The following is a 27,609-nucleotide window of genomic DNA, read 5'->3' on the forward strand; positions in this document are numbered from 1 at the left end:
TCAGAGGTAAGGCTGACAGCAGCCACCTTTTCAACGTTAGCCTTAGCCTTCTCCTTTGCTGACTCGTACTTGGCCTCCATCATGGCCTTCGGGGCCTAAAGGAAAAAATATATAATGTGTGATTAGTTTGAATTGTGAAACATACAGTTAAGTACTCATTTGTTTCATGCATGCACCCATACATACCTGCCTTGTAAGGATAACATGCCTAGGATCCAATTTGGACACAAATGCCCTGAATCCAACATCTTCCACAATACTGAAGGGCTGTGTGTCCGTCACTATCATGGAGACAAGGGCCTCATCCAGCTCCTGTTTTCTGGTGGCTGGTTAAAAGAGAATAAATACAGTGTTCCTTGTCTTTATTTGCACAATAAACAAAAGTAAACATGGAAAAACTGTGATAATGTTATGACTTACCTTGGCTAGATGAAGCTGTAGTTTCCTCCTTATTCTCATGCAAGGCACGGTAATGCCTTAGCATGGATGAGGTGTTGTTATTGTACCCCAACTCCTTGGAACACAATAAACACCTCACCTTTGAATAAGATAAACCGTGAAAAATAGTTCCTGATAAGCAAACCTAATGCGTCTGTAATAATGATAGATTTAGCTTACCTTGTTAGGAGACATCAGATCCCACACAGGGGAAATCCTCCTCTTCCTCGCTGGCTCCATCCTATCACCTATCCTATTCTCCTCACTCTCCTAAATCTCTCTCTCTCCCTAAACTCTCCAAACTATATAAGCGCGATCCAGACTCTCCAAACTCTCAACTGACCGCAACTCACCTTCAAAAACCCACATTTTGAATGGAGCCTGAGGGGTCTATATAGCTGTAAAACCTTGGGGCAAAATCTGAACCACTTCCTGAAGCAATCACGTGGTACAGCCGGGCAGCAAGGCTTCGGACGTCATCATTTTTGGCTCCCCCCTACTTGAAGAAAGCATTGATATGTGCTTCGTGGAAACGCCCCCTTTTTTACTTCATTACCAGACTGACTCTGTGAAATTTGTGTAATATCAGATCAGAGCAATATTTTAAAATATTTTGAAAACATATCAAAAACACATTGGTTTGACAGTGGAACTGTTGAATTTGGTTACACGATTCTGCAGTTTTAATGTAGTTTGTCTTTGATATTTTTCTTTCTACAGGTGACACAGTGCCCTTTCAAGCAGCAAAGTTGAAAGGACCATCTGATGTCATATCTGTTCACTCTGCTCACTGTGGTTCGCAACCTGCTGATCATCATCATTGTAGATAGTTAACATAGTTCACAGGTCCATAGAAACGGCCACAGTATGACGTCAACATTTGAATATGGGAGGGACTTTTAATCTGAAAACTGTCAGAGCTCAGCAGCTCCTTGTCTCTGTGATCATGGAGGCCCCTGAAGAAGCTGAACTCTGTCCTCCCCAGCTCAACACCTCCTGCAGGAGTACTTCACATTCTCACTTGGAGACTACGATCATTAACTGTGTGCTGTCCATCATCACTCTGCTCACTGTGGTTCTCAACCTGCTGGTCATCATCTCTATCTCCCACTTCAGGCAGAGATAAATATTTCTCTGCTTGGCCCTCAACATGTTTATTGTTCTGTATTTTATGAATGAAGTCAGGAATGAAAAGATTTTTCATCTGCAGGTTCAAGTGAGATCCATATTTTAAAATAAGTGTTGAGACAGTCATCATAGAGGAGAAATATAGATTTACTTTGTAGGCCTTTGATTAATGGATGCTGGTTATTTAAAATGTTTTTCAACCTGTGATACTGTCATGTATTTATGCATGTAGTAACAGTTTTCTTCATTCATGTAGATTTCTAACTACAGTCTGTCTCTTTCCAGGCAGCTCCAAACCTCCACCAACCTCCTCCTCCTCTCTCTGGCTGCAGCAGACTTTATTGTGGGTTTCCTTCAGCTGCCAGGATTGATTCTTATTTACGCAGGTTGCTGGTTCATTGGTGGTGTCATGTGTGTTGGGGTTAATTTCTTTGGTTACCTCCTTGTCAGTGTTTCAGTAGGAAATATGGTGTTGATATCAATTGATCGCTACGTGGCCATTTGTGAGCCCATGTTTTACTCCACCAGAGTTACTGTGAGGAGAGTTCAGCTCTGTGTTTGTCTGTGCTGGACATTTTCTGCTGTTCACAGCAGCTGGATACTGAGACATTCCTTCAAACAACCAGAGACGGAGAACTCTTGTTCTGGAGAGTGTGTAAGCTTACCTACTTACACTGAAGGTATTGTTGACCTTGCTGTGACCTTTTTGGGCCCCATTTTAATCATCATAATCTTGTATCTCAGAGTATTTGTGGTGGCTGTGTCTCAGGCTCGGGCCATGCGCTCTCATGTTACAGCTGTCACACATCAGCAAACACAGACTGTAAAACCAAAGAAATCTGAAATGAAAGCAGCCCGGACTCTGGGAGTTGTAGTCGCTGTGTTTCTTCTCTGTTCTGCTCCGTATTATATTTCAAACTTTGAAACTTTGAGTAACTTGGACACATTGTCAACTTTACTCTTTGGACTTTTGCTGTTGTATCTGAACTCCTGTGTGAACCCGATGATCTATGCTTTTTTCTACCCCTGGTTCAGAAAAGCTATCAGACACATAGTGACTCTTCAGATACTGCAGCCTGGCTCCAGTCAGACCAGGTTCATGTAGGAGGAGGCTGAGATGGAATTAGTGAGATTATTGATTTTGACTGTGACTTTCCAGTGAATACAATAAGAAATTGCTCTACTGTAGTTGTTGCCTTTCTTGTGCGCTCCAGTCCTTGTTATATTTTCGCCTCTTCAGGTGAGAATGGATCGACTGGAGGATTAGTTGTAGCCCTTCAGATTTGGCTGTTGCACTTTAACTCCTGTTTAAACCTGTTAATCTATGTGTTTTTCTACATCAGGTTCAGAAAGTCTATTTACCATATTGTTATGATTCATATACTGCAGCCTTGCTCCAGTTAGACCAGTCCAATGTAAAAATACAAACAGATATCGTTACCTTTACATCGCTATACTGTATGTGTAAACTTTTCTGCCAAGTAGTTCTGCTCGTTTGTGATCAGACATATGTAGTCTGTGTGATATTACTACTATTAAACTATTTGAATGACTTAAGACAGAAAGGTCAATTGTATCTTGATGTTTGTGTGAGTATCCAGTAATTCCTGCTACCTGCAAAAACTCAATTGTGAATTAGAGTTGTACAGTATGAAACCAGTGTATTTCATGATTTCACTCAAACCTTTGTTATCTGTTCGTGGCAATAGTGAATAATATTTCTTTTACATTTAGCTGTCAATAATCTTGTTTTTTGTTTTGAATGTTATTTTTGTGCATGAATTAAGACCGACCAGCCAATCTACAATTAGACAAACTGTACTAAGATATTATTATATTATAGAAAATACCACTAAGAGACCACAGCCTTCCCACTCAGTTGCTCAATTGTTCATTATATCTGTGATTCAGATTCAGCCTAAATATCTATAATAATGTAAAGGTGTCTGGTTGTGAATAATGCTGCTGTATTTATGTTCATTTTACTATCAGCAGATTTTGTCCTTCTTAGTTCATACTTGACAGAAATAGATCGATAGATTGCCTCCTGAATTGTTGAAATTAGAATATGGGAGGGGGAAAAGAACAATATAAATGCACTGTGACAGTGAGATTTGAGCTCAGCAGCCCCTTGTCTCTCTGAACATGGAGGCTCATGAAGAAGATGAATTCTGTTTTCCACAGCTCAACTCCTCCTGCAGGAGGACATCACGTTCTCACTCAGAAGCTCTGCTCATTAACTGTCTGCTGTCCATCATCACTCTGCTCACTGTGGTTCTCAACCTGCTGGTCATCATCTCCATCTCCCACTTCAGGCAGAGACTAAATTGCTTGGCCTTTTTCATGGTTCCAGCTATGCAACATAATGTCTCATCTAGGTTACTAATGAAAACATTTTGTATATGTATGTGTGACTGTAAATCTAGTTACCTGCGTGGAAACAAATTGTCATACTGTGCTGCCTTTAGCATTGTTAGAGATTTTAATAACATCATTAATAATATTTCTTCAACAACATCTATGTAACAGCGTGTTCAGTATTGATATTGTCTCTTTTCAGGCAGCTCCACACCACCACCAACCTCCTCCTCCTCTCTCTGTCTGTTGCAGACTTCCTCGTAGGTTTCCTCCAGATGCCAATTCTGTTTCTCCACATCCGAGGCTGTGTGATCCTGGGAGACATTGTGTGTGGTGTGCATTACTTTTTAGCTTTCCTGGTTGTCAGTGTTTCAGTAGGAAACATGGTGCTGATATCTGTTGATCGCTACATTGCTATTTGTGAGCCCATGGTTTACTCCACCAGAGTTACCCTAAAGAGAGTTCAGCTCTGTGTTTATTTGTGCTGGATATTTTCTGCTGTTCACAGCAGCTGGATACTTCGGGATTTCTTAAAACAACCAGGCAGGTATAACTCCTGTTATGGAGACTGTGTAGTTGGTGTCAGTTATGTTGAAGGAGCTGTCGACCTTGTTGTGACCTTTTTAGGCCCCATTTTAATCATCATAATCTTGTATCTCAGAGTTTTTGTGGTGGCTGTGTCTCAGGCTCGGGCCATGCGCTCTCATGTTACAGCTTTCACACTTCAGCATTCAGAGACTATAAGAACTAAGAAATCTGAGATCAAAGCAGCCCGGACTCTGGGAGTTGTAGTCGCTGTGTTTCTGCTGTGTTCCTGTCCATATTATTGTTTTGCTGTTACAGCTGAGAGCAACTTGGTGGGGGCATCATCTGCAGGCCTTGAGCTTTGGCTGGTGTATTTCAACTCCAGCCTAAACCCTGTGATCTATGTCTTTTTCTATCCATGGTTTAGAAAAGCTATTAAACACATTGTGACTCTTCAGATACTGCAGCCTGGCTCTCGAGAGGCCAGCTTAATATAGAAAAGGGAGGAAATTATTCATATGTTGCCCTTTAACCACTGAAATTATACATAACAGCTCAAGCGAAAGGAAATAAATAAATGCAAGTTTCTTCAAATCGAGAAATTGCATGTATAAATTGCTGCTTTCAGACAACTATACCGTTGTATTCTTGTTTATTTTTTATGCTATGTGTGATCTTGTGATTATAGTTGAGCCAGTGCGTTGACTTTCAAAATATTTCACAAAAGAAACCATGCCAATTGTATACATAAGAACAAACAAGGTTAAAAAGTCACTAATATGAAATAGAGCAAGAGAGGGAAGATAACAGAAGGAATACTAATAACAACTACTATACTATTATAATAACAAATACTAACTGAATAACAGAATACTTTTTTCCTACTTTTTCTTTGCTGCTTTTACTATTTTTGTGACACTCCTTGTTCAAAGAACGCAAGATCCAAGATACAAATAAAGAGATCTGCCAATCACTATGTATGATGTGCAAATTCATATCAATCACATACTAAGAAATTATTGTAGAATTTTTGTATATTACGTCTGTGTATATATATATATATATATATATATATATATATATATATATACACATACATACATACATATATATACATATAAACAAAAATAATAAAAACTTATGTGTGAGCAGAGCACAGCTAAACCTCAGTTCGAGCTGCAAAGGTGCAAAAAAAAAAAAACAAAACAATAACAAAAACAAAAGGTACAACGTACTTTATCAACCAAAATCTTTAAACAGCCACATAATGCTAGTGTACAACACAAAAACAGAAAACAACAGACAAAAATGAGTAGAAGAGAGGTTCACATTCAAAAGACCTTTTTAAAAATAGTTTTAGAACAAAAAGCGACTCATGTTCTAGTTTTTTTTTTTTACACAATGTGTATCGATCCATAAATGCATCATCTGCAAACTGTCATAGTTACATATTGTACAGTTCCCTGAATGCATCGCTGTTTGAGCGGTCGCTTGTTTGCGGAGAAAACGTCAATTTTTCCTGATTAAAAGTCAACGCTGACGGCTGTCAGCTGGATAGACAGCCAGAGAACTCCAGAGAAAAGCTGGAACCATTCAGGAAGCGAGTTTGAAGGTTAAAGTCGGCAGTGTTTCCGGAGAGGAAATCGACTGTTCCGAGTCAGAGCCGGTGTGTCAACCGATTCGGTTCCCCCCAGGTTCCGGTTCCCCTTTACGCTGATTTACTGCTGAGTCGTGCGTAGTTGCTAAGTTACCGTGCGTACTTAAAGAAGAAACGCAAATTGAAAAAACAGCTGAGTGTACGGAAAGCGAAATGGAACAAGTCAATGTGTAGGTTACTGGTGTGTTATTTATTATATAACTAAATAAACTGAGAATGCATTTGTTCGGCCATTCTTTGTCAATCTTTGTGTAAATGGATGCCAGCTAGCATATCTGTGCGAGAGTAGCCTACGTTAAGTAAACCTCACTGCCGGATCACTTACACTAGTTAGTCCCTTCGAAATGGACTGCTAGCTAACTGGTTAGCTAGCTGGTTAGCATGCTCGGCTGACGAACTGATGACATTATTTTTGACGTATAAAGTTACTATAGCTTACCGTTCATTTGGAAACGGGCGGATATTTCTGCTCCTTGGAAACACCCACCGGATAGTGTCCGTATGTTTCAGAATTCACGAACTGTTGAACACAAGTTTACCATTTTAAGAACAAACACTCACATGACAAACACTCATCCTGGCCGCCCTTTGGGAAACTGGGTTGGGAATTAGTTTATGTCCTGGGTTAGTTCCAAGTAAGGGCATGATTTATAGGAAAGTCAAGGATCCATTCACTGAACACTTCAAACATTTTTACACATTATCTGTTATCTTGCACGACATGCCCATAAAATAGACTATAGGTCTACATAATTATCATTGATCGATCAACCAGTTAAACTGTAGCATATACACAAGAAAAATTCAGCAACAAAGCGTGGTATTTATTTACTCATAAAAATTATAAACAAGTCAACAGGCGTGGACTCAGAGCATCAACTCTGTGGTGGAAGGTGTCAAATCCAAAGATGATTGGAGAGATATTAAATATGAATGTATATTTGTGTGTACAATCTTCTAGGTGGAGGGACGTGCTGAATAGAAGTATCCAATCCAAATGAAGGTCCAGGCTCCGATCATTGCATCACAGAACAAAAAGACAGTTGTTTGGTTACAGGAAAAGAGGGAGGAGTGTCTTATTCAGCGTTTTGATGGAGATGCTGGCCAGAAATCTACTGGAGCACCACAGCCTCTTTGGATATGGAGACCCTGGAGGAAGCTGAACTCTGCTTTCCACAGATGAACACTTCATGCAGGAAGAAGTTACAGCATTACGCCACAAACGTTTTCCTTTACATTCTGCTGTCCTCCATCACCGTACTGACTGTCTGTCTCAACCTGCTGGTCATCATCTCTATCTCCCACTTCAGGCATAAACTTCAAAACATTAACACAAAATTATTTTTATTTTATTCAGATGAAAAGTTTGAATGATTTCTATGTAAGGAAATGTAATTGACTATTTTTAGACAGCTGTATTTAAAACTGCTGCTGCATGTGAACACTGTTTAAAGAATCATGGTGTTCCATCTGCTGCAGAGACTAATGGGCTCAGTATGGTTTTCTTTCTCCAGGCAGCTACACACCTCCACCAACCTCCTCCTCCTCTCTCTGGCTGTCTCAGACTTCCTTGTCGGACTCCTGCTGATGCCAGTTCAAATCCTCCTTAAAGAAGGCTGCTGGGTTTTGGGGAGCTTGACATGCAGACTGTTTTATTATATCTCTTTTGTCCTTCCATCTGCCTCAGTAGGAAACATGGTGCTCATATCGGTTGACCGTTACGTGGCCATTTGTGACCCTTTGCATTACTCCACTAAAGTCACTCTAAACAGAGTTAAAGTCAGTGTTGGTCTGTGTTGGGCCTGTTCTGTCTTGTATAACGGTGTGATACTGAATGTCTTCCTGAAACACCCAGATAGGTATAATTCCTGCTATGGAGAGTGTGTAGTTGTTATTAACTTCTTAACAGGAGCTTTAGATGGCGTGTTGACTTTTATAGGTCCCATTTCCGTTATCATAACTCTGTATATGAAAGTATTTGTGGTGGCTGTGTCACAGGCTCGAGCTCTGAGGTCTCATACTGCAGCAGTGAAAGTCCAGAATTCAGTTCATGTGAGCGCTAATAAGTCTGAGAGAAAAGCAGCCAGGACTCTTGGTGTTGTTGTAGTTGTGTTTCTAATATGTTTCTGTCCTTATTTTTATCCCTCAATCGCAGGCCAGGACATGTCAAGTGATGTGGAATTTTCAGTTTTTGGGATCTGGCTACTTTCTAGTAACTCCTGTCTAAATCCACTGATCTATGCTTTTTTCTATCCTTGGTTTAGAAAGTGTATTCGTCAGATTGTCACACTTCAGATACTGCAGCCTTATTCCTCTGATGCTAACATACTGTAGGAAAAGAGTTCAAATAAGGATTTCTTGCTGTTACTTCATGCCAGGATAAAATATGAAAAATGACTTGCTCATTAGGTTATCTGATTTTCTTGCCTGGGACATAAAGAGTCAGTGCCTCCAGCATGATGTTGCTTTCCTTTTTGTCAAAATGATATTGCTCATCTGTAAGTGGCTGAATTTAAAACCTTTAACTGAGCTGAATGATTGTTTTTGTTGTTGCTAAATCAGCCATGTATGTCAATATTGTGATTGCTCATCCATGTTTTCTGAATAAACTAAGCTGAAGGAAAAGTAAAAAATTGCATTGCCCCCTTTGCTGCCAGTCCTCTCCCTCTACCCCCCCAGACTTCCTGCTCCCTTCTTTCACAGCCACACTGATAAACATCAGAATGTCTACAATAACATAAATATAATATAAAATAAATCCAAGTATATTGTGGAACACTTAACGTGACACACTTTATATTGCATATAAAACCTATGCCTTTTCATTGAATGTGTAGTTGCTTTCATTAGCAAATCACAATTTTCCACATTACAGGACTACAAAGTTTTATTGATGTAATTGTCCTAATAGTCTCTATTCTACTCTGATTGGTACATTATAATTAGTCTGAGTGCCGTGAAAACAATTACAGACAAAACACTGAACTGAGATCAATAACTTCTGAACTGTGTGTGTCGTGTTTTATAGATATGAACACAGAGGCCACTCTTTCCTTGGACTGTGTACAGGGGAATATGCACACCATCATCTGGGGCATGATCACACAATGCATGTTATACAAGTAATAAAAAAAAACAAAACAAACATATTAGTATAATATTGCCCAATTTGATTTACCTCGAAACAATAGAACATTATAGGACGCTGACTTTTGATTTTTATTGAGTAATGAATTAACATGGCTTCTGTAACTGTAACTGTTCTGTATTTAGGAGGGAATGTGAAAATAATAAAGAATCATCCAAACTCAAGATAGAGAGTGACTCAGTACTCTGAACTAATGACGACATTGATTTAATATTTGGCCAATTATTCTTTTATCAAGAGCAGATAAAATTGGTGGAAACATTTTTCTTTTTTGAAAAAGGAAAGCAGGTTTTGCAAGCAATTCTGTCACATTTTTGTCAAAACATTGAAATTAAATTCACAAGATCAATTTATATGAAGGTTCATATCCAAATCAACTAAAATGTGGGAACAGAAAACTTTTACAGACATGAATTTACATAGCCTTATCTGGGGGGCATTTGATTATTTTAGAGTGCCTGGAGCAGTTGTCAACTTAGTAGGAAGATATTTCCAGGATATCAGACTGTGTTTAAGTACAGCAGGCTTTACAACAGGTTGGCATTTAGTTATATAATAAATAACACACCAGTAGAAAGCAGAGTTCAGCTTCCTCCAGGGTCTCCATATCCAGAGAGGCTGTGGTGCTCCAGTAGATTTCTGGCCAGCATCTCCATCAAAACGCTGAATAAGACACTCCTCCCTCTTTTCCTGTAACCAAACAACTGTCTTTTTGTTCTGTGATGCAATGATCGGAGCCTGGACCTTCATTTGGATTGGATACTTCTATTCAGCACGTCCCTCCACCTAGAAGATTGTACACACAAATATACATTCATATTTAATATCTCTCCAATCATCTTTGGATTTGACACCTTCCACCACAGAGTTGATGCTCCGAGTCCACGCCTGTTGACTTGTTTATAATTTTTATGAGTAAATAAATACCACGCTTTGTTGCTGAATTTTTCTTGTGTATATGCTACAGTTTAACTGGTTGATCGATCAATGATAATTATGTAGAGTGTTTACTGAATGGATCCTTGACTTTCCTATAAATCATGCCCTTACTTGGAACTAACCCAGGACATAAACTAATTCCCAACCCAGTTTCCCAAAGGACGGCCAGGATGAGTGTTTGTCATGTGAGTGTTTGTTCTTAAAATGGTAAACTTGTGTTCAACAGTTCGTGAATTCTGAAACATACGGACACTATCCGGTGGGTGTTTCCAAGGAGCAGAAATATCCGCCCGTTTCCAAATGAACGGTAAGCTATAGTAACTTTATACGTCAAAAATAATGTCATCAATCCGTCAGCCGAGCACGCTAACCAGCTAGCTAACCAGTTAGCTAGCAGTCCATTTCGAAGGGACTAACTATTGTAAGTGATCCGGCAGTGAGGTTTACTTAACGTAGGCTACTCTCGCACAGATATGCTAGCTGGCATCCATTTACACAAAGATTGACAAAGAATGGCCGAACAAATGCATTCTCAGTTTATTTAGTTATATAATAAATAACACACCAGTAACCTACACATTGACTTGTTCCATTTCGCTTTCTGTACACTCAGCTGTGTTCCTATTTGCGTTTCTTCTTTAAGTACGCACGGTAACTTAGCAACTACGCACGACTCAGCAGTAAATCAGCGTAAAGGGGAACCGGAACCTGGGGGAACCAAATCGGTCTACACACATTAGTGCATTAGCTCCGTGAGTTAGCCGATTAGAAATGTTTGTCCTGAAAGACTTCAGTTGAGTATAATGTGATCGGAATTTGCGACAGGATCTGGATATAATGGGGGACGTGAATTCAATATTCTGAAGTTGATTGTAATTAGCTGTTAAACTGTCATTTTCTGGCAGCGTAATGAAGCGCAGTAAACGAGCTAAGCTAAGCGCTAGCTGCTGCCGTTGTTTGGGGTGTGCTGTTGAATAATGCATATTTCCATTTTGTTCAGTTTGGTACAGGTAGATGGAAATGTATAACTGGGGGGGAATAATTCATTTCTTTGGTAATAGGTAATGATGTGTCGTTCGTAAACGATTCGTTCACTTTGAACTAATCTTTCGTATTGACTCCGGATTAACGAGCCATCTCAGTGAATGACTCGTTTTTTGTTTTTTTTTTTCCTGGTCTGCGCATGCGCTCCGCCAGCTCAGATTCGTTCGCGAACGGGTCTTTCTGCCACATGTTCTCCGTGTAGGAATGAGGGATTCGTTCATTTTTCACGTCATGCTGCTGTTACTGGTGAGGAGAGCTCTGAGACTTTAGCACGAAGGTTGTTGTTAGCTGTGTAGCTATGGGATGGATGTTTATTTTGCCTTTATGATGGAACAAATTCATACACGATGGGTCTTCACTGACCAGGTAGGCTAATGTGAATAACCATCAAAGAATGGGAATTTTCCTAATGGAAGGCGGAGCGCTGTGCTACCTGCAAATGAAGTAATGAGTAATTCCACCTTCACCAGGCTATGGCCCAAAAGGGGGTTCAATAGTTTAACAAAAGGAAACTTCTGTAGTTCATTTTACTGAATGAGATTAAAAGACAAGTCAGTAAAAAGGTCCAAACTACCCATCACTAGTAGAGGGATGAATCCTGATGATATCGGTGACCTGGATCTTCTGCCTTGAGTGCCCTTTTCTCACCTGGACACCCCCCATAGATGTATCAAAAGAAGGTAGGGAGAAATTCAAATGCAATTTTAAAAGGAAAGAGACTTTATTTCACCTGTTGTTTTTTTTTTTCTTTTTATTCTATTTATTTTCCCCTTTTTTCACCCGAGACCTCAAATTATTTATAATGGGATCAAGATTTACACAAAAACTAATATAATGAATTAACCCATAAGTGGGAAGAAAAAGTGCTGTTTGGGTGAGTGAAATTTTTATAAGAACTTTCAGGCTAAAGAAACCGAAAAGGACAAAGTCTTCGGAGGACCAAAAACTGGTAAATGAAACGCTTCAGAGGATACATTTTTTTTTTAAATCTGATGTAATTTCACTCAATGGCGCTCTTCTTTTAAAATTTATTTTAATCGTACATTGGTTGGAAAACAGTGTTCATGTTTTAACCTTGGGTAGGAAAATACTCTGGTGATGGGACACTTTTCCAAATCAAACAAAAACAAACTCTAAATCTGAACCCCGGGAAAGAAAAGAATTAGTGTGCAGGTGTAGGGTAGGATTAATATGATTCCTAAAGGGCCCATTAGCGCTCAGAATATCCACACATGACATTAGCTCTGAATGACAACCATTAAACCATTAAAAAAAAAACACAAGGTAAGGTGGTTTAGTTTGTGAGGTTGGGAGAGGAAGGAAGGGTGTTGCAGCTGCCTTAAAAAAAGTTTTCCACTTAAGTGTCAGGAGTTGGAACTGAGGAGGAGAGAAAGGAAAGAAATAAATTAGCTGTACGGCAAAGATCTTTCATCAGAAGAGCTGACAGAGCTCATCAACCTCTCCTCTGTCTCTGAATATGGAGGTATGGGAAGAAGTTGAACTCTGCTTTCCCCAACTCAACAGCTCCTGCAGGAAGACTGTGCGTCCTCATTCTGAAGCCTTGTGCATTTACTCTCTGCTGTCCATCATCACTCTGCTCACTGTGGTTCTTAACCTGCTGGTCATCATCTCCATCTCCCACTTCAGGCAGTGATACGTTTTCTCTGAATTCCTTCAAAGATCTTTACTTTTCACTTGCTGTTTTGCAACAACACATTTAGGTTACTGGTTGTAGTGGACATAATCTGTAGTACAGTGTTTTATATAGCTATGATAGTGAGCAGTGAATACTACAGATTTTATTAACGTCTAATAACGTGTATTGCTACAGCTACTAGATATAACAGTGTCTTGAGTGTTGATGTTATTTCTTTTCAGGCAGCTCCACACCACCACCAACCTCCTCCTCCTCTCTCTGGCTGCTGCTGACTTTGTAGTGGGTCTCTTGCAGATGCCAGTTCTTCTTCTCCAGAACCAAGGCTGCTGGTTCCTGGGTGACTTTATGTGTGGTGTGCATTACTTTCTGGGGTTCCTGGTTGTCAGTGTTTCAGTAGGAAACATGGTGCTGATATCTGTTGATCGCTACATTGCTATTTGTGAGCCCATGGTTTACTCCACCAGAGTTACCCTAAAGAGAGTTCAGCTCTGTGTTTGTCTGTGCTGGATATTTTCTGCTGTTCACAGCAGCTGGATACTTCGGGATTTCCTAAAACGTCCAAACAGGTATAACTCCTGTTATGGCGATTGTGTCGTTGTGGTAAACTTTGTTGAAGGAGCTGTTGATCTTGTTGTTACCTTTTTAGGCCCCATTTTAGTCATCATAGTTTTGTACTTGCGAGTTTTTGTGGTGGCTGTGTCTCAGGCTCGTGCCATGCGCTGTCACATTGCAGCTGTCACACTACAACTTTCAGGGAGTGTAAAAGCTAAAAAATCTGAAATGAAAGCAGCCAGGACTCTGGGTATTGTAGTAGCTGTGTTTCTGTTGTGTTCCTCTCCATATTATTGTTTTGCTGTTGCAGCTGAGAATAATTTAGTCGGGGCGTCATCTTCACCCATTGAGATTTGGCTGGTGTATTTCAACTCCTGTCTAAACCCTGTGATCTATGTCTTTTTCTACCCCTGGTTCAGAAAATCTATTAAAAACATCATTACATGTCAGATACTGCAGCCTGGCTCCAGTCAGACCAGTTTAATGTAGAAAGAGATTTTTTTACATTATCAATGCACTAAATTTAAGCCTGGAAAAGTTGTCTGTTCCCACATTTTTGTTGATTTGGATATAAACCAGCACCACAGCCTCTCTGGATATGGAGACCCTGGAGGAAGCTGAACTCTGCTTTCTACTGGTGTGTTAATTATTATATAACTAAATACCAACCAGTTGTAAAGCCTGCTGTACTTTCACACAGTCTGATATCCTGGAAATATCTTCCTACTAAGTTGACAACTGCTCCAGGCACTCTAAAATAATCAAATGCCTCCCAGATAAGGCTATGTAAATTCATGTCTGTAAAAGTTGTCTGTTCCCACATTTTAGTTGATTTGGATATAAACCTTCATATAAATTGATCTTGTGAATTTAATTTCAATATTTTGACAAAAATGTGACAGAATTGCTTGCAAAACCTGCTTTCCTTTTTCAAAAAAGAAAAATGTTTCCACCAATTTTATCTGCTCTTGATAAAAGAATAATTGGCCAAATATTAAATCAATGTCGTCATTAGTTCAGAGTACTGAGTCACTCTCAGTCTTGAGTTTGGATGATTCTTTATTATTTTCACATTCCCTCCTAAATACAGAACAGTTACAGTTACAGAAGCCATGTTAATTCATTACTCAATAAAAATCAAAAGTCAGCGTCTTATAATGTTCTATTGTTTCGAGGTAAATCAAATTGGGCAATATTATACTAATATGTTTGTTTGTTTTGTTTTTTTTTATTACTTGTATAACATGCATTGTGTGATCATGCCCCAGATGATGGTGTGCATATTCCCCTGTACACAGTCCAAGGAAAGAGTGGCCTCTGTGTTCATATCTATAAAACACGACACACACAGTTCAGAAGTTATTGATCTCAGTTCAGTGTTTTGTCTGTAATTGTTTTCACGGCACTCAGACTAATTATAATGTACCAATCAGAGTAGAATAGAGACTATTAGGACAATTACATCAATAAAGCTTTGTAGTCCTGTAATGTGGAAAATTGTGATTTGCTAATGAAAGCAACTACACATTCAATGAAAAGGCATAGGTTTTATATGCAATATAAAGTGTGTAACGTTAAGTGTTCCACAATATACTTGGATTTATTTTATATTATATTTATGTTATTGTAGACATTCTGATGTTTATCAGTGTGGCTGTGAAAGAAGGGAGCAGGAAGTCTGGGGGGGTAGAGGGAGAGGACTGGCAGCAAAGGGGGCAATGCAATTTTTTACTTTTCCTTCAGCTTAGTTTATTCAGAAAACATGGATGAGCAATCACAATATTGACATACATGGCTGATTTAGCAACAACAAAAACAATCATTCAGCTCAGTTAAAGGTTTTAAATTCAGCCACTTACAGATGAGCAATATCATTTTGACAAAAAGGAAAGCAACATCATGCTGGAGGCACTGACTCTTTATGTCCCAGGCAAGAAAATCAGATAACCTCATGAGCAAGTCATTTTTCATATTTTATCCTGGCATGAAGTAACAGCAAGAAATCCTTATTTGAACTCTTTTCCTACAGTATGTTAGCATCAGAGGAATAAGGCTGCAGTATCTGAAGTGTGACAATCTGACGAATACACTTTCTAAACCAAGGATAGAAAAAAGCATAGATCAGTGGATTTAGACAGGAGTTACTAGAAACTAGCCAGATCCCAAAAACTGAAAATTCCACATCACTTGACATGTCCTGGCCTGCGATTGAGGTATAAAAATAAGGACAGAAACATATTAGAAACACAACTACAACAACACCAAGAGTCCTGGCTGCTTTTCTCTCAGACCTATTAGCGCTCACATGAACTGAATTCTGGACTTTCACTGCTGCAGTATGAGACCTCAGAGCTCGAGCCTGTGACACAGCCACCACAAATACTTTCATATACAGAGTTATGATAACGGAAATGGGACCTATAAAAGTCAACACGCCATCAAAAGCTCCTGTTACGAAGTTAATAACAACTACACACTCTCCATAGCAGGAATTATACCTATCTGGGTGTTTCAGGAAGACATTCAGTATCACACCGTTATACAAGACAGAACAGGCCCAACACAGACCAACACTGACTTTAACTCTGTTTAGAGTGACTTTAGTGGAGTAATGCAAAGGGTCACTAATGGCCACGTAACGGTCAACCGATATGAGCACCATGTTTCCTACTGAGGCAGATGTGAGGACAAAAGAGGCATAAATAAACAGTCTGCATGTCAAGCTCCCCAAAACCCAGCAGCCTTCTTTAAGGAGGATTTGAAGTGGCATCAGCAGGAGTCCGACAAGGAAGTCTGAGACAGCCAGAGAGAGGAGGAGGAGGTTGGTGGAGGTGTGTAGCTGCCTGGAGAAAGAAAACCATACTGAGCCCATTAGTCTCTGCAGCAGATGGAACACCATGATTCTTTAAACAGTGTTCACATGCAGCAGCAGTTTTAAATACAGCTGTCTAAACATAGTCACAATTACATTTCCTTACATAGAAATCATTCAAACTTTTCATCTGAATAAAATAAAAATAATTTTGTGTTAATGTTTTGAAGTTTATGCCTGAAGTGGGAGATAGAGATGATGACCAGCAGGTTGAGACAGACAGTCAGTACGGTGATGGAGGACAGCAGAATGTAAAGGAAAACGTTTGTGGCGTAATGCTGTAACTTCTTCCTGCATGAAGTGTTCATCTGTGGAAAGCAGAGTTCAGCTTCCTCCAGGGTCTCCATATCCAAAGAGGCTGTGGTGCTCCAGTAGATTTCTGGCCAGCATCTCCATCAAAACGCTGAATAAGACACTCCTCCCTCTTTTCCTGTAACCAAACAACTGTCTTTTTGTTCTGTGATGCAATGATCGGAGCCTGGACCTTCATTTGGATTGGATACTTCTATTCAGCACGTCCCTCCACCTAGAAGATTGTACACACAAATATACATTCATATTTAATATCTCTCCAATCATCTTTGGATTTGACACCTTCCACCACAGAGTTGATGCTCCGAGTCCACGCCTGTTGACTTGTTTATAATTTTTATGAGTAAATAAATACCACGCTTTGTTGCTGAATTTTTCTTGTGTATATGCTACAGTTTAACTGGTTGATCGATCAGTGATAATTATGTAGACCTATAGTCTATTTTATGGGCATGTCGTGCAAGAGATAACAGATAACAGCAACAGCAAGGCTGCAGACACAGCACCCTGAGGCGTTCATTATCATCTCTGGGGATTTTAATCATGCCACATTGGACTCCACCTTGGCTGCCTTTTACCAGGCTGTAGACTGCCCCACGAGGAATAATAAGACAATTGATCTTCTGTATACCAATGTCAGGGATGCATACAGAGCCACCCCCCTCCCCCCACTTGGGAAGTCTGATCACAATCTGGTCCACCTACAGCCCCAGTACACCCCCCTGGTGCAAAGGCAGTCGAATACAACACGCTCTATCAGGAAGTGGTCGTCTGAAGTGGAGGACGCCCTGAGGGACTGCTTTGAAGCCACGGACTGGGATGTGCTGCTGAAACCCCATGGTGAGGACATTGAAGGGCAGACACACTGTCTGACCGATTATTTAAATTTCTGTTTAGACGTGGTGACCCCTGCTAAGACTGTACGCTGCTACCCAAACAATAAACCCTGGGTGACTCAAGAGGTTAAAGCTGTCCTTAACAGGAAGAAGGTAGCTTTCAGGAGCAAGGACAGAGAGGCAATTAAATCAGCACAGCGGGAGGTGAAACAGTGCCTGAAAGAGGCAAAAAACAACTACAGGAGGAAAGTTGAACACAAACTGAGTGAAAGTCGCATGAGGGAGGTCTGGGATGGTGTTAATACCATCACAGGCCACAGGGTAAAGACTGTGACAGCAAGAGGGTCAGTGGAGGAGGCAAACAGACTTAATAACTTTTTTAACCGGTTTGACCAGCCCACGACCCTCCCACCCTCACTGCAGCCCCCTCCTCCTCCTCCCCTCCCCCCAGTGCACCTTCTCCACAACAACAATGCTGTCCCCTTCTCCCCCCTCCCCTCCCCACATCCTTCTCCCTGCATAACTGCAGACCAGGTCAGGGGAGAACTGAGGAAGCTTCACCCCAGGAAAGCGGCAGGTCCTGACAAGGTGTCCCCCCGGCTGCTTAAGACCTGCGCTGCTGAACTAGGGGAGCCACTCCAGCATGTTTTCAACCTTAGCTTACAGCTAGGGAAAGTGCCCACTTTATGGAAAACATCGTGCATCGTTCCAGTTCCTAAAAAGAACCGGCCCAGCGAGCTGAACGACTTCCGACCAGTGGCACTCACATCACAGCTGATGAAGACACTGGAGCGGCTCTTCCTCAACCTCCTCAGGCCCCAAGTGCAACATGCCCAGGACCCCCTACAGTTTGCCTATCGGGCAGGTGTTGGTGTGGAGGATGCCATCCTGTATCTTCTGCATCGCGCCCACTCGCACCTGGATAAGGGAGGCGGCACGGTGAGGATCCTTTTTCTGGATTTCTCAAGTGCCTTTAATACCATCCAGCCCCTTATGCTTCAGGACAAACTGCTGAGGATGCAAGTGGACCCCTGCTTGGTGTCCTGGATCTCCAACTACCTCACCGACAGACCGCAGTATGTCAGGCTGACGAACACCACGTCTGACACTGTGGTCAGCAGTACAGGAGCACCGCAGGGGACAGTGCTGGCCCCCCTTCTCTTCACCCTATACACCTCAGACTTCTGCTACAGCTCGGAGCTGTGTCACATCCAGAAGTTTGCAGATGACACAGTTATCATGGGGTGTATTAGGGATGATAGAGAAGAAGAGTACAGGAGTCTGGTGAATGACTTTGTTGTCTGGAGCCAAAGGAACCACCTGCACCTCAACACCTCAAAGACTAAAGAGCTAGTCATGGACTTTGGGAAGTCCAGACCGTGTCCACGTCCAGTGCTGGTCAGGGGTGATGAGGTGGAGGTTGTAGGTAACTACAAATACCTTGGGGTTTGGCTGGATAACAAGCTGGACTGGTCATGTAACTCAGAACACCTGTACAAGAGGGGCCAGTGTAGACTGTACTTCCTGAGGAGACTGCGATCTTTTAACATCTGCAGGAAACTGCTGCAGATGTTTTACCAGTCTGTGGTTGCCAGTGCCCTCTTCTATGCTGTGGTGTGTTGGGGTGGCAGTACATCCACAAAGCACTCAAACAGGTTAGACAAGCTGATCAGGCGAGCTAGCTCTGTGGTTGGCACAAAGCTGGACTCTCTGGTGACAGTTGCAGAGAGGAGATCCAGAAACAAACTGCTGGCTATTATGGACAACGCCAGTCACCCTCTGCAGCCTGTCATCAGTGCACAGAAAAGCCTGTTGAGTGACAGACTGCTTCTCCCCAGGTGCAGAACCAACAGATTCAAAGACTCCTTTGTCCCCCGAGCAATAAAACTGTATAACTCTGCACTAGGTGGGAGGGGGAGGAGTAGCAGGAAGAAAGAGGGATTGGAGAAGATGGGACACTAAAAAAAAAAACTGAATATTTATGGTTGTACATTTGTTGTTTATATATTTCAAACTGTGTGCTTCTTTTACTGTTCTTGTCGGTGCTGTACCTGCTGGAACAACAATTTCCCTGACGGAGACTTCCCAAGGGATTAATAAAGTCTATCTTATCTTATCTTATCTTATCTTAATGTGAAGGCTTTCAGGGAAAAAATATTCTAAGTGTTCAGTGAATGGATCATTGACTTTCCTATAAATCATGCCCTTACTTGGAACTAACCCAGGACATAAACTAATTCCCAACCCAGTTTCCCAAAGGACGGCCAGGATGAGTGTTTGTCATGTGAGTGTTTGTTCTTAAAATGGTAAACTTGTGTTCAACAGTTCGTGAATTCTGAAACATACGGACACTATCCGGTGGGTGTTTCCAAGGAGCAGAAATATCCGCCCGTTTTCAAATGAACGGTAAGCTATAGTAACTTTATACGTCAAAAATAATGTCATCAATCCGTCAGCCGAGCATGCTAACCAGCTAGCTAACCAGTTAGCTAGCAGTCCATTTCGAAGTGACTAACTAGTGTAAGTGATCCGGCAGTGAGGTTTACTTAACGTAGGCTACTCTCGCACAGATATGCTAGCTGGCATCCATTTACACAAAGATTGACAAAGAATGGCCGAACAAATGCATTCTCAGTTTATTTTTTTATATAATAAATAACACACCAGTAACCTACACATTGGCTTGTTCCATTTCGCTTTCCGTACACTCAGCTGTGTTTCTATTTGCGTTTCTTCTTTAAGTACGCACGGTAACTTAGCAACTACGCACGACTCAGCAGTAAATCAGCGTAAAGGGGAACCGGAACCTGGGGGAACCAAATCGGTCTACACACCGGCTAAAGTGCATTAGCTCCGTGAGTTAGCCGATTAGCACTAAAATGTTTGTCCTGAAAGACTTCAGTTGAGTATAATGTGATCGGAATTTGCGACAGGATCTGGATATAATGGGGGACGTGAATTCAATATTCTGAAGTTGATTGTAATTAGCTGTTAAATTGTCATTTTCTGGCAGCGTAATGAAGCGCAGTAAACGAGCTAAGCTAAGCGCTAGCTGCTGCCGTTGTTTGGGGTGTGCTGTTGAATAATGCATATTTCCATTTTGTTCAGTTTGGTACAGGTAGATGGAAATGTATAACTGGGGGGGAATAATTCATTTCTTTGGTAATAGGTAATGATGTGTCGTTCGTAAACGATTCGTTCACTTTGAACTAATCTTTTGTATTGACTCCGGATTAACGAGCCATCTCAGTGAATGACTCGTTTTTTGTTTTTTTTTTCTAGTCTGCGCATGCGCTCCGCCAGCTCAGATTCGTTCGCGAACGGGTCTTTCTGCCACATGTTCTCCGTGTAGGAATGAGGGATTCGTTCATTTTTCACGTCATGCTGCTGTTACTGGTGAGGAGAGCTCTGAGACATTAGCACGAAGGTTGTTGTTAGCTGTGTAGCTATGGGATGGATGTTTATTTTGCCTTTATGATGGAACAAATTCATACACGATGGGTCTTCACTGACCAGGTAGGCTAATGTGAATAACCATCAAAGAATGGGAATTTTCCTAATGGAAGGCGGAGCGCTGTGCTACCTGCAAATGAAGTAATGAGTAATTCCACCTTCACCAGGCTATGGCCCAAAAGGGGGTTCAATAGTTTAACAAACGGAAACTTCTGTAGTTCATTTTCCTGAATGAGATTAAAAGACAAGTCAGTAAAAAGGTCCAAACTACCCATCACTAGTAGAGGGATGAATCCTGATGATATCGGTGACCTGGATCTTCTGCCTTGAGTGCCCTTTTCTCACCTGGACACCCCCCATAGATGTATCAAAAGAAGGTAGGGAGAAATTCAAATGCAATTTTAAAAGGAAAGAGACTTTATTTCACCTGTTGTTTTTTTTTTCTTTTTATTCTATTTATTTTCCCCTTTTTTTCACCCGAGACCTCAAATTATTTATAATGGGATCAAGATTTACACAAAAACTAATATAATGAATTAACCCATAAGTGGGAAGAAAAAGTGCTGTTTGGGTGAGTGAAAATTTTATAAGAACTTTCAGGCTAAAGAAACCGAAAAGGACAAAGTCTTCGGAGGACCAAAAACTGGTACATGAAACGCTTCAGAGGATACATTTTTTTTAAAATCTGATGTAATTTCACTCAATGGCGTTCTTCGAATCAAAATTTATTTTAATCGTACATTGGTTGGAAAACAGTGTTCATGTTTTAACCTTGGGTAGGAAAATACTCTGGTGATGGGACACTTTTCCAAATCAAACAAAAACAAACTCTAAATCTGAACCCCGGCAACGAAAAGAATTAGTGTGCAGGTGTAGGGTAGGATTAATATGATTCCTAAAGGGCCCTTTAGCGCTCAGAATATCCACACATGACATTAGCTCTGAATGACAACCATTAAACCATTAAAAAAACACAAGGTAAGGTGGTTTAGTTTGTGAGGTTGGGAGAGGAAGGAAGGGTGTTGCAGCTGCCTTAAAAAAAGTTTTCCACTTAAGTGTCAGGAGTTGGAACTGAGGAGGAGAGAAAGGAAAGAAATAAATTAGCTGTACAGCAAAGATCTTTCATCAGAAGAGCTGACAGAGCTCATCAACCTCTCCTCTGTCTCTGAATATGGAGGTATGGGAAGAAGTTGAACTCTGCTTTCCCCAACTCAACAGCTCCTGCAGGAAGACTGTGCGTCCTCATTCTGAAGCCTTGTGCATTTACTCTCTGCTGTCCATCATCACTCTGCTCACTGTGGTTCTTAACCTGCTGGTCATCATCTCCATCTCCCACTTCAGGCAGTGATACGTTTTCTCTGAATTCCTTCAAAGAGCTTTACTTTTCACTTGCTGTTTTGCAACAACACATTTAGGTTACTGGTTGTAGTGGACATATAGCTATGTTAGTGAGCAGTGAATACTACAGATTTTATTAACTTCTAATAACGTGTATTGCTACAGCTACTAGATATAACAGTGTCTTGAGTGTTGATGTTATTTCTTTTCAGGCAGCTCCACACCACCACCAACCTCCTCCTCCTCTCTCTGGCTGCTGCTGACTTTGTAGTGGGTCTCTTGCAGATGCCAGTTCTTCTTCTCCAGAACCAAGGCTGCTGGTTCCTGGGTGACTTTATGTGTGGTGTGCATTACTTTCTGGGGTTCCTGGTTGTCAGTGTTTCAGTAGGAAACATGGTGCTGATATCTGTTGATCGCTACATTGCTATTTGTGAGCCCATGGTTTACTCCACCAGAGTTACCCTAAAGAGAGTTCAGCTCTGTGTTTGTCTGTGCTGGATATTTTCTGCTGTTCACAGCCGCTGGATACTTCGGGATTTCCTAAAACGTCCAAACAGGTATAACTCCTGTTATGGCGATTGTGTCGTTGTGGTAAACTTTGTTGAAGGAGCTGTTGATCTTGTTGTGACCTTTTTAGGCCCCATTTTAGTCATCATAGTTTTGTACTTGCGAGTTTTTGTGGTGGCTGTGTCTCAGGCTCGTGCCATGCGCTGTCACATTGCAGCTGTCACACTACAACTTTCAGGGAGTGTAAAAGCTAAAAAATCAGAAATGAAAGCAGCCAGGACTCTGGGTATTGTAGTAGCTGTGTTTCTGTTGTGTTGCTCTCCATATTATTGTTTCGCTGTTGCAGCTGAGAATAATTTAGTCGGGGCGTCATCTTCACTAATTGAGATTTGGCTGGTGTATTTCAACTCCTGTCTAAACCCTGTGATCTATGTCTTTTTCTACCCCTGGTTCAGAAAATCTATTAAAAACATCATTACATGTCAGATACTGCAGCCTGGCTCCAGTCAGACCAGTTTAATGTAGAAAGAGATTTTTTTACGTTATCAATGCACTAAATTTAAGCCTGGAAAAGTTGTCTGTTCCCACATTTTAGTTGATTTGGATATAAACCTTCATATAAATTGATCTTGTGAATTTAATTTCAATGTTTTGACAAAAATGTGACAGAATTGCTTGCAAAACCTGCTTTCCTTTTTCAAAAAAGAAAAATGTTTCTACCAATTTTATCTGCTCTTGATAAAAGAATAATTGGCCAAATATTAAATCAATGTTGTCATTAGTTCAGAGTACTGAGTCACTCTCTATCTTGAGTTTGGATGATTCTTTATTATTTTCACATTCCGTCCTAAATACAGAACAGTTACAGTTACAGAAGCCATGTTAATTCATTACTCAATAAAAATCAAAAGTCAGCGTCCTATAATGTTCTATTGTTTTGAGGTCAATCAAATTGGGCAATATTATACTAATATGTTTGTTTGTTTTGTTTTTTTTTATTACTTGTATAACATGCATTGTGTGATCATGCCCCAGATGATGGTGTGCATATTCCCCTGTACACAGTCCAAGGAAAGAGTGGCCTCTGTGTTCATATCTATAAAACACGACACACACAGTTCAGAAGTTATTGATCTCAGTTCAGTGTTTTGTCTGTAATTGTTTTCATGGCACTCAGACTAATTATAATGTACCAATCAGAGTAGAATAGAGACTATTAGGACAATTACATCAATAAAACTTTGTAGTCCTGTAATGTGGAAAATTGTGATTTGCTAATGAAAGCAACTACACATTCAATGAAAAGGCATAGGTTTTATATGCAATATAAAGTGTGTAACGTTAAGTGTTCCACAATATACTTGGATTTATTTTATATTATATTTATGTTATTGTAGACATTCTGATGTTTATCAGTGTGGCTGTGAAAGAAGGGAGCAGGAAGTCTGGGGGTGTAGAGGGAGAGGACTGGCAGCAAAGGGGGCAATGCAATTTTTTACTTTTCCTTCAGCTTAGTTTATTCAGAAAACATGGATGAGCAATCACAATATTGACATACATGGCTGATTTAGCAACAACAAAAACAATCATTCAGTTCAGTTAAAGGTTTTAAATTCAGCCACTTACAGATGAGCAATATCATTTTGACAAAAAGGAAAGCAACATCATGCTGGAGGCACTGACTCTTTATGTCCCAGGCAAGAAAATCAGATAACCTCATGAGCAAGTCATTTTTCATATTTTATCCTGGCATGAAGTAACAGCAAGAAATCCTTATTTGAACTCTTTTCCTACAGTATGTTAGCATCAGAGGAATAAGGCTGCAGTATCTGAAGTGTGACAATCTGACGAATACACTTTCTAAACCAAGGATAGAAAAAAGCATAGATCAGTGGATTTAGACAGGAGTTCCAATAAAATAGCCAGATGCGAAAAACTGAAATTTCCACATCACTTGACACGTCCTGGCCTGCGATTGAGGGATAAAAATAAGGACAGAAACATATTAGAAACACAACTACAACAACACCAAGAGTCCTGGCTGCTTTTCTCTCAGACTTATTAGCGCTCACATGAACTGAATTCTGGACTTTCACTGCTGCAGTATGAGACCTCAGAGCTCGAGCCTGTGACACAGCCACCACAAATACTTTCATATACAGAGTTATGATAACGGAAATGGGACCTATAAAAGTCAACACACCATCTAAAGCTCCTGTTAAGAAGTTAATAACAACTACACACTCTCCATAGCAGGAATTATACCTATCTGGGTGTTTCAGGAAGACATTCAGTATCACACCGTTATACAAGACAGAACAGGCCCAACACAGACCAACACTGACTTTAACTCTGTTTAGAGTGACTTTAGTGGAGTAATGCAAAGGGTCACAAATGGCCACGTAACGGTCAACCGATATGAGCACCATGTTTCCTACTGAGGCAGATGTGAGGACAAAAGAGGCATAATAAAACAGTCTGCATGTCAAGCTCCCCAAAACCCAGCAGCCTTCTTTAAGGAGGATTTGAACTGGCATCAGCAGGAGTCCGACAAGGAAGTCTGAGACAGCCAGAGAGAGGAGGAGGAGGTTGGTGGAGGTGTGTAGCTGCCTGGAGAAAGAAAACCATACTGAGCCCATTAGTCTCTGCAGCAGATGGAACACCATGATTCTTTAAACAGTGTTCACATGCAGCAGCAGTTTTAAATACAGCTGTCTAAAAATAGTCACAATTACATTTCCTTACATAGAAATCATTCAAACTTTTCATCTGAATAAAATAAAAATAATTTTGTGTTAATGTTTTGAAGTTTATGCCTGAAGTGGGAGATAGAGATGATGACCAGCAGGTTGAGACAGACAGTCAGTACGGTGATGGAGGACAGCAGAATGTAAAGGAAAACGTTTGTGGCGTAATGCTGTAACTTCTTCCTGCATGAAGTGTTCATCTGTGGAAAGCAGAGTTCAGCTTCCTCCAGGGTCTCCATATCCAGAGAGGCTGTGGTGCTCCAGTAGATTTCTGGCCAGCATCTCCATCAAAACGCTGAATAAGACACTCCTCCCTCTTTTCCTGTAACCAAACAACTGTCTTTTTGTTCTGTGATGCAATGATCGGAGCCTGGACCTTCATTTGGATTGGATACTTCTATTCAGCACGTCCCTCCACCTAAAAGATCGTACACACAAATATTAAATATGAATATTAAATATTCATATTTAATATCTCTCCAATCATCTTTGGATTTGACACCTTCCACCACAGAATGACCTGCAACAGCACAAAGGGCATGTTTAACTAATATGTTTCAATACAGAATAAGTTGATGTTGTTAATGTAAAATCCAACCCAACATTGAACCTTTAATTTAATTTAGGAATTTCATCATTAACCCTCAACACGTTGATATTAAAAACACATTTCAGCCACATGTAAATGACAGTGACAATAGCCATTGGACATGTCTGCCGGTGTCATGTTAGGCAACAATCTCTTTCTGGAGATTCTACTCACTCCAGCTCAGAGCAGTAATCAGTGCAACCACTGGCAGATGTTCTTTTTTTGTTGAATAACTATGCTCAATAATGAAGGACCTGTGGTGACAGCTGTGATAAAAGCTGTTTCAATTGATTCCAAAACACAATTCCATCAATGAAACAAGGACGGCACGCCTTAACGTTTGTTAAAAGTGACTACCTCAGTAATCTGTGCTGCTTAATTTACAGAAGAAAACTTATTTGAACATGTGTTGTCTGACAGGGCTAAAGCTTCCCATACAGGTCAACAGCAGGAGACGGTGAGAGTGGATGTACAATTGGAGAAGTTTTAGAAGTTGATGTGCCTGCTAAAGTCCTCTAGGTGGCACCAAAACTCACTGCAGTCAAAGATGGTACGGTCCTCTGGAAACTAAATACGATACAAGGATTTGTTGTGGTTCGACAGAGATGGGATTTAGTGAGCTCACCTGACAGTGGTGAAGTCCATAAATAAATGGTAGATATATATAAAATACCTAAGCAGCTGTGCCTCGGCATTTTCAGATTGGTTCATCTGAAATGTTATTTGCCAGTGAAGATGATGTGTCATTACGTTTGGCCAAAGATATAGAAGTAGTGATTACACATTGTCATTAGGCAGTTTTTTTATATACTGGGTTTAAATGTACTTAAAAAAATAATAAAAAAAAAAAAATCACCTACATAGACTCTGCATATATTATAAATACCAAAGAACAATTTACTTAAATTGGCCTGCATCACGTTAATCTCCAGGTCATCATCTCCATCTCCCACTTCGGCAGTGATACACTTTCTCTGAATCCCCTAAAAGATCTTTACTTTTCACTTGCTGTTCTGCAACAACACATTTAGGTAAATGTAACTGGTTGCAGCTGAGAATAATTTCATCGGGGCGTCATCTTCACTAATTGAGATTTGGCTGGTGTATTTCAACTCCTGTCTAAACCCTGTGATCTATGTCTTTTTCTACCCCTGGTTCAGAAAATCTATTAAAAACATCATTACATGTCAGATACTGCAGCCTGGCTCCAGTCAGACCAGTTTAATGTAGAAAGAGAATGATTTGAGTGAAACCTTTTTCTGTGAATAGAAAATTATATATTTTTTACATTATCAATGCACTTTAGAAAAAAAAAAAAAAAAAAAAAAAACACAAGAAACTTGTGCGACAACAAAATGGACCAGACTCAGTGATCACCTTCCTAACAACAAACTTTCACCCTGCTCTATGTGCCCTACAGATAATATCCAACTAGGCCAGTGAGCGGTGGTAGCTATCATGTCTTTGGGGTCATCAGGTGGGAACCTCCTTTCACCGGTGTTTCGTCTA

The 27,609-nt window shown here is 40.5% G+C and overlaps 5 protein-coding genes across 5 annotated transcripts; 3 read left to right on the plus strand and 2 right to left on the minus strand.

Moving 5' to 3' along the window:
- Positions 1–3,711: 3,711 nt before the first annotated feature.
- On the plus strand, positions 3,712–4,946 carry LOC115062099 (trace amine-associated receptor 13c-like). The gene is made up of 2 exons (XM_029530719.1): positions 3,712–3,881; positions 4,127–4,946. Exons 1-2 carry the CDS (start codon positions 3,712–3,714, stop codon positions 4,944–4,946), a joined length of 990 nt encoding a protein of 329 aa, XP_029386579.1.
- Positions 4,947–7,246: 2,300 nt separating this feature from the next.
- LOC115062331 (trace amine-associated receptor 13c-like) lies at positions 7,247–8,440 on the plus strand. The gene is made up of 2 exons (XM_029530970.1): positions 7,247–7,416; positions 7,621–8,440. The coding sequence occupies exons 1-2, from the start codon at positions 7,247–7,249 to the stop codon at positions 8,438–8,440; spliced, it is 990 nt and encodes a 329-aa protein (XP_029386830.1).
- Positions 8,441–12,714: 4,274 nt separating this feature from the next.
- Positions 12,715–13,935, plus strand: LOC115062100 (trace amine-associated receptor 13c-like). The gene is made up of 2 exons (XM_029530720.1): positions 12,715–12,884; positions 13,116–13,935. Exons 1-2 carry the CDS (start codon positions 12,715–12,717, stop codon positions 13,933–13,935), a joined length of 990 nt encoding a protein of 329 aa, XP_029386580.1.
- A 1,534-nt stretch (positions 13,936–15,469) lies between these two features.
- LOC115035224 (trace amine-associated receptor 13c-like) lies at positions 15,470–16,665 on the minus strand. Its single transcript, XM_029492948.1, has 2 exons — positions 16,496–16,665; positions 15,470–16,289 (listed from the first exon to the last, which is right to left on the minus strand). Exons 1-2 carry the CDS (start codon positions 16,663–16,665, stop codon positions 15,470–15,472), a joined length of 990 nt encoding a protein of 329 aa, XP_029348808.1.
- A 7,889-nt stretch (positions 16,666–24,554) lies between these two features.
- Positions 24,555–25,750, minus strand: LOC115062315 (trace amine-associated receptor 13c-like). The gene is made up of 2 exons (XM_029530956.1): positions 25,581–25,750; positions 24,555–25,374 (listed from the first exon to the last, which is right to left on the minus strand). The coding sequence occupies exons 1-2, from the start codon at positions 25,748–25,750 to the stop codon at positions 24,555–24,557; spliced, it is 990 nt and encodes a 329-aa protein (XP_029386816.1).
- Positions 25,751–27,609: the final 1,859 nt, after the last annotated feature.

Source organism: Echeneis naucrates, chromosome 21 (assembly GCF_900963305.1).
Source record: "Echeneis naucrates chromosome 21, fEcheNa1.1, whole genome shotgun sequence".
NCBI lineage: Eukaryota > Metazoa > Chordata > Actinopteri > Carangiformes > Echeneidae > Echeneis > Echeneis naucrates.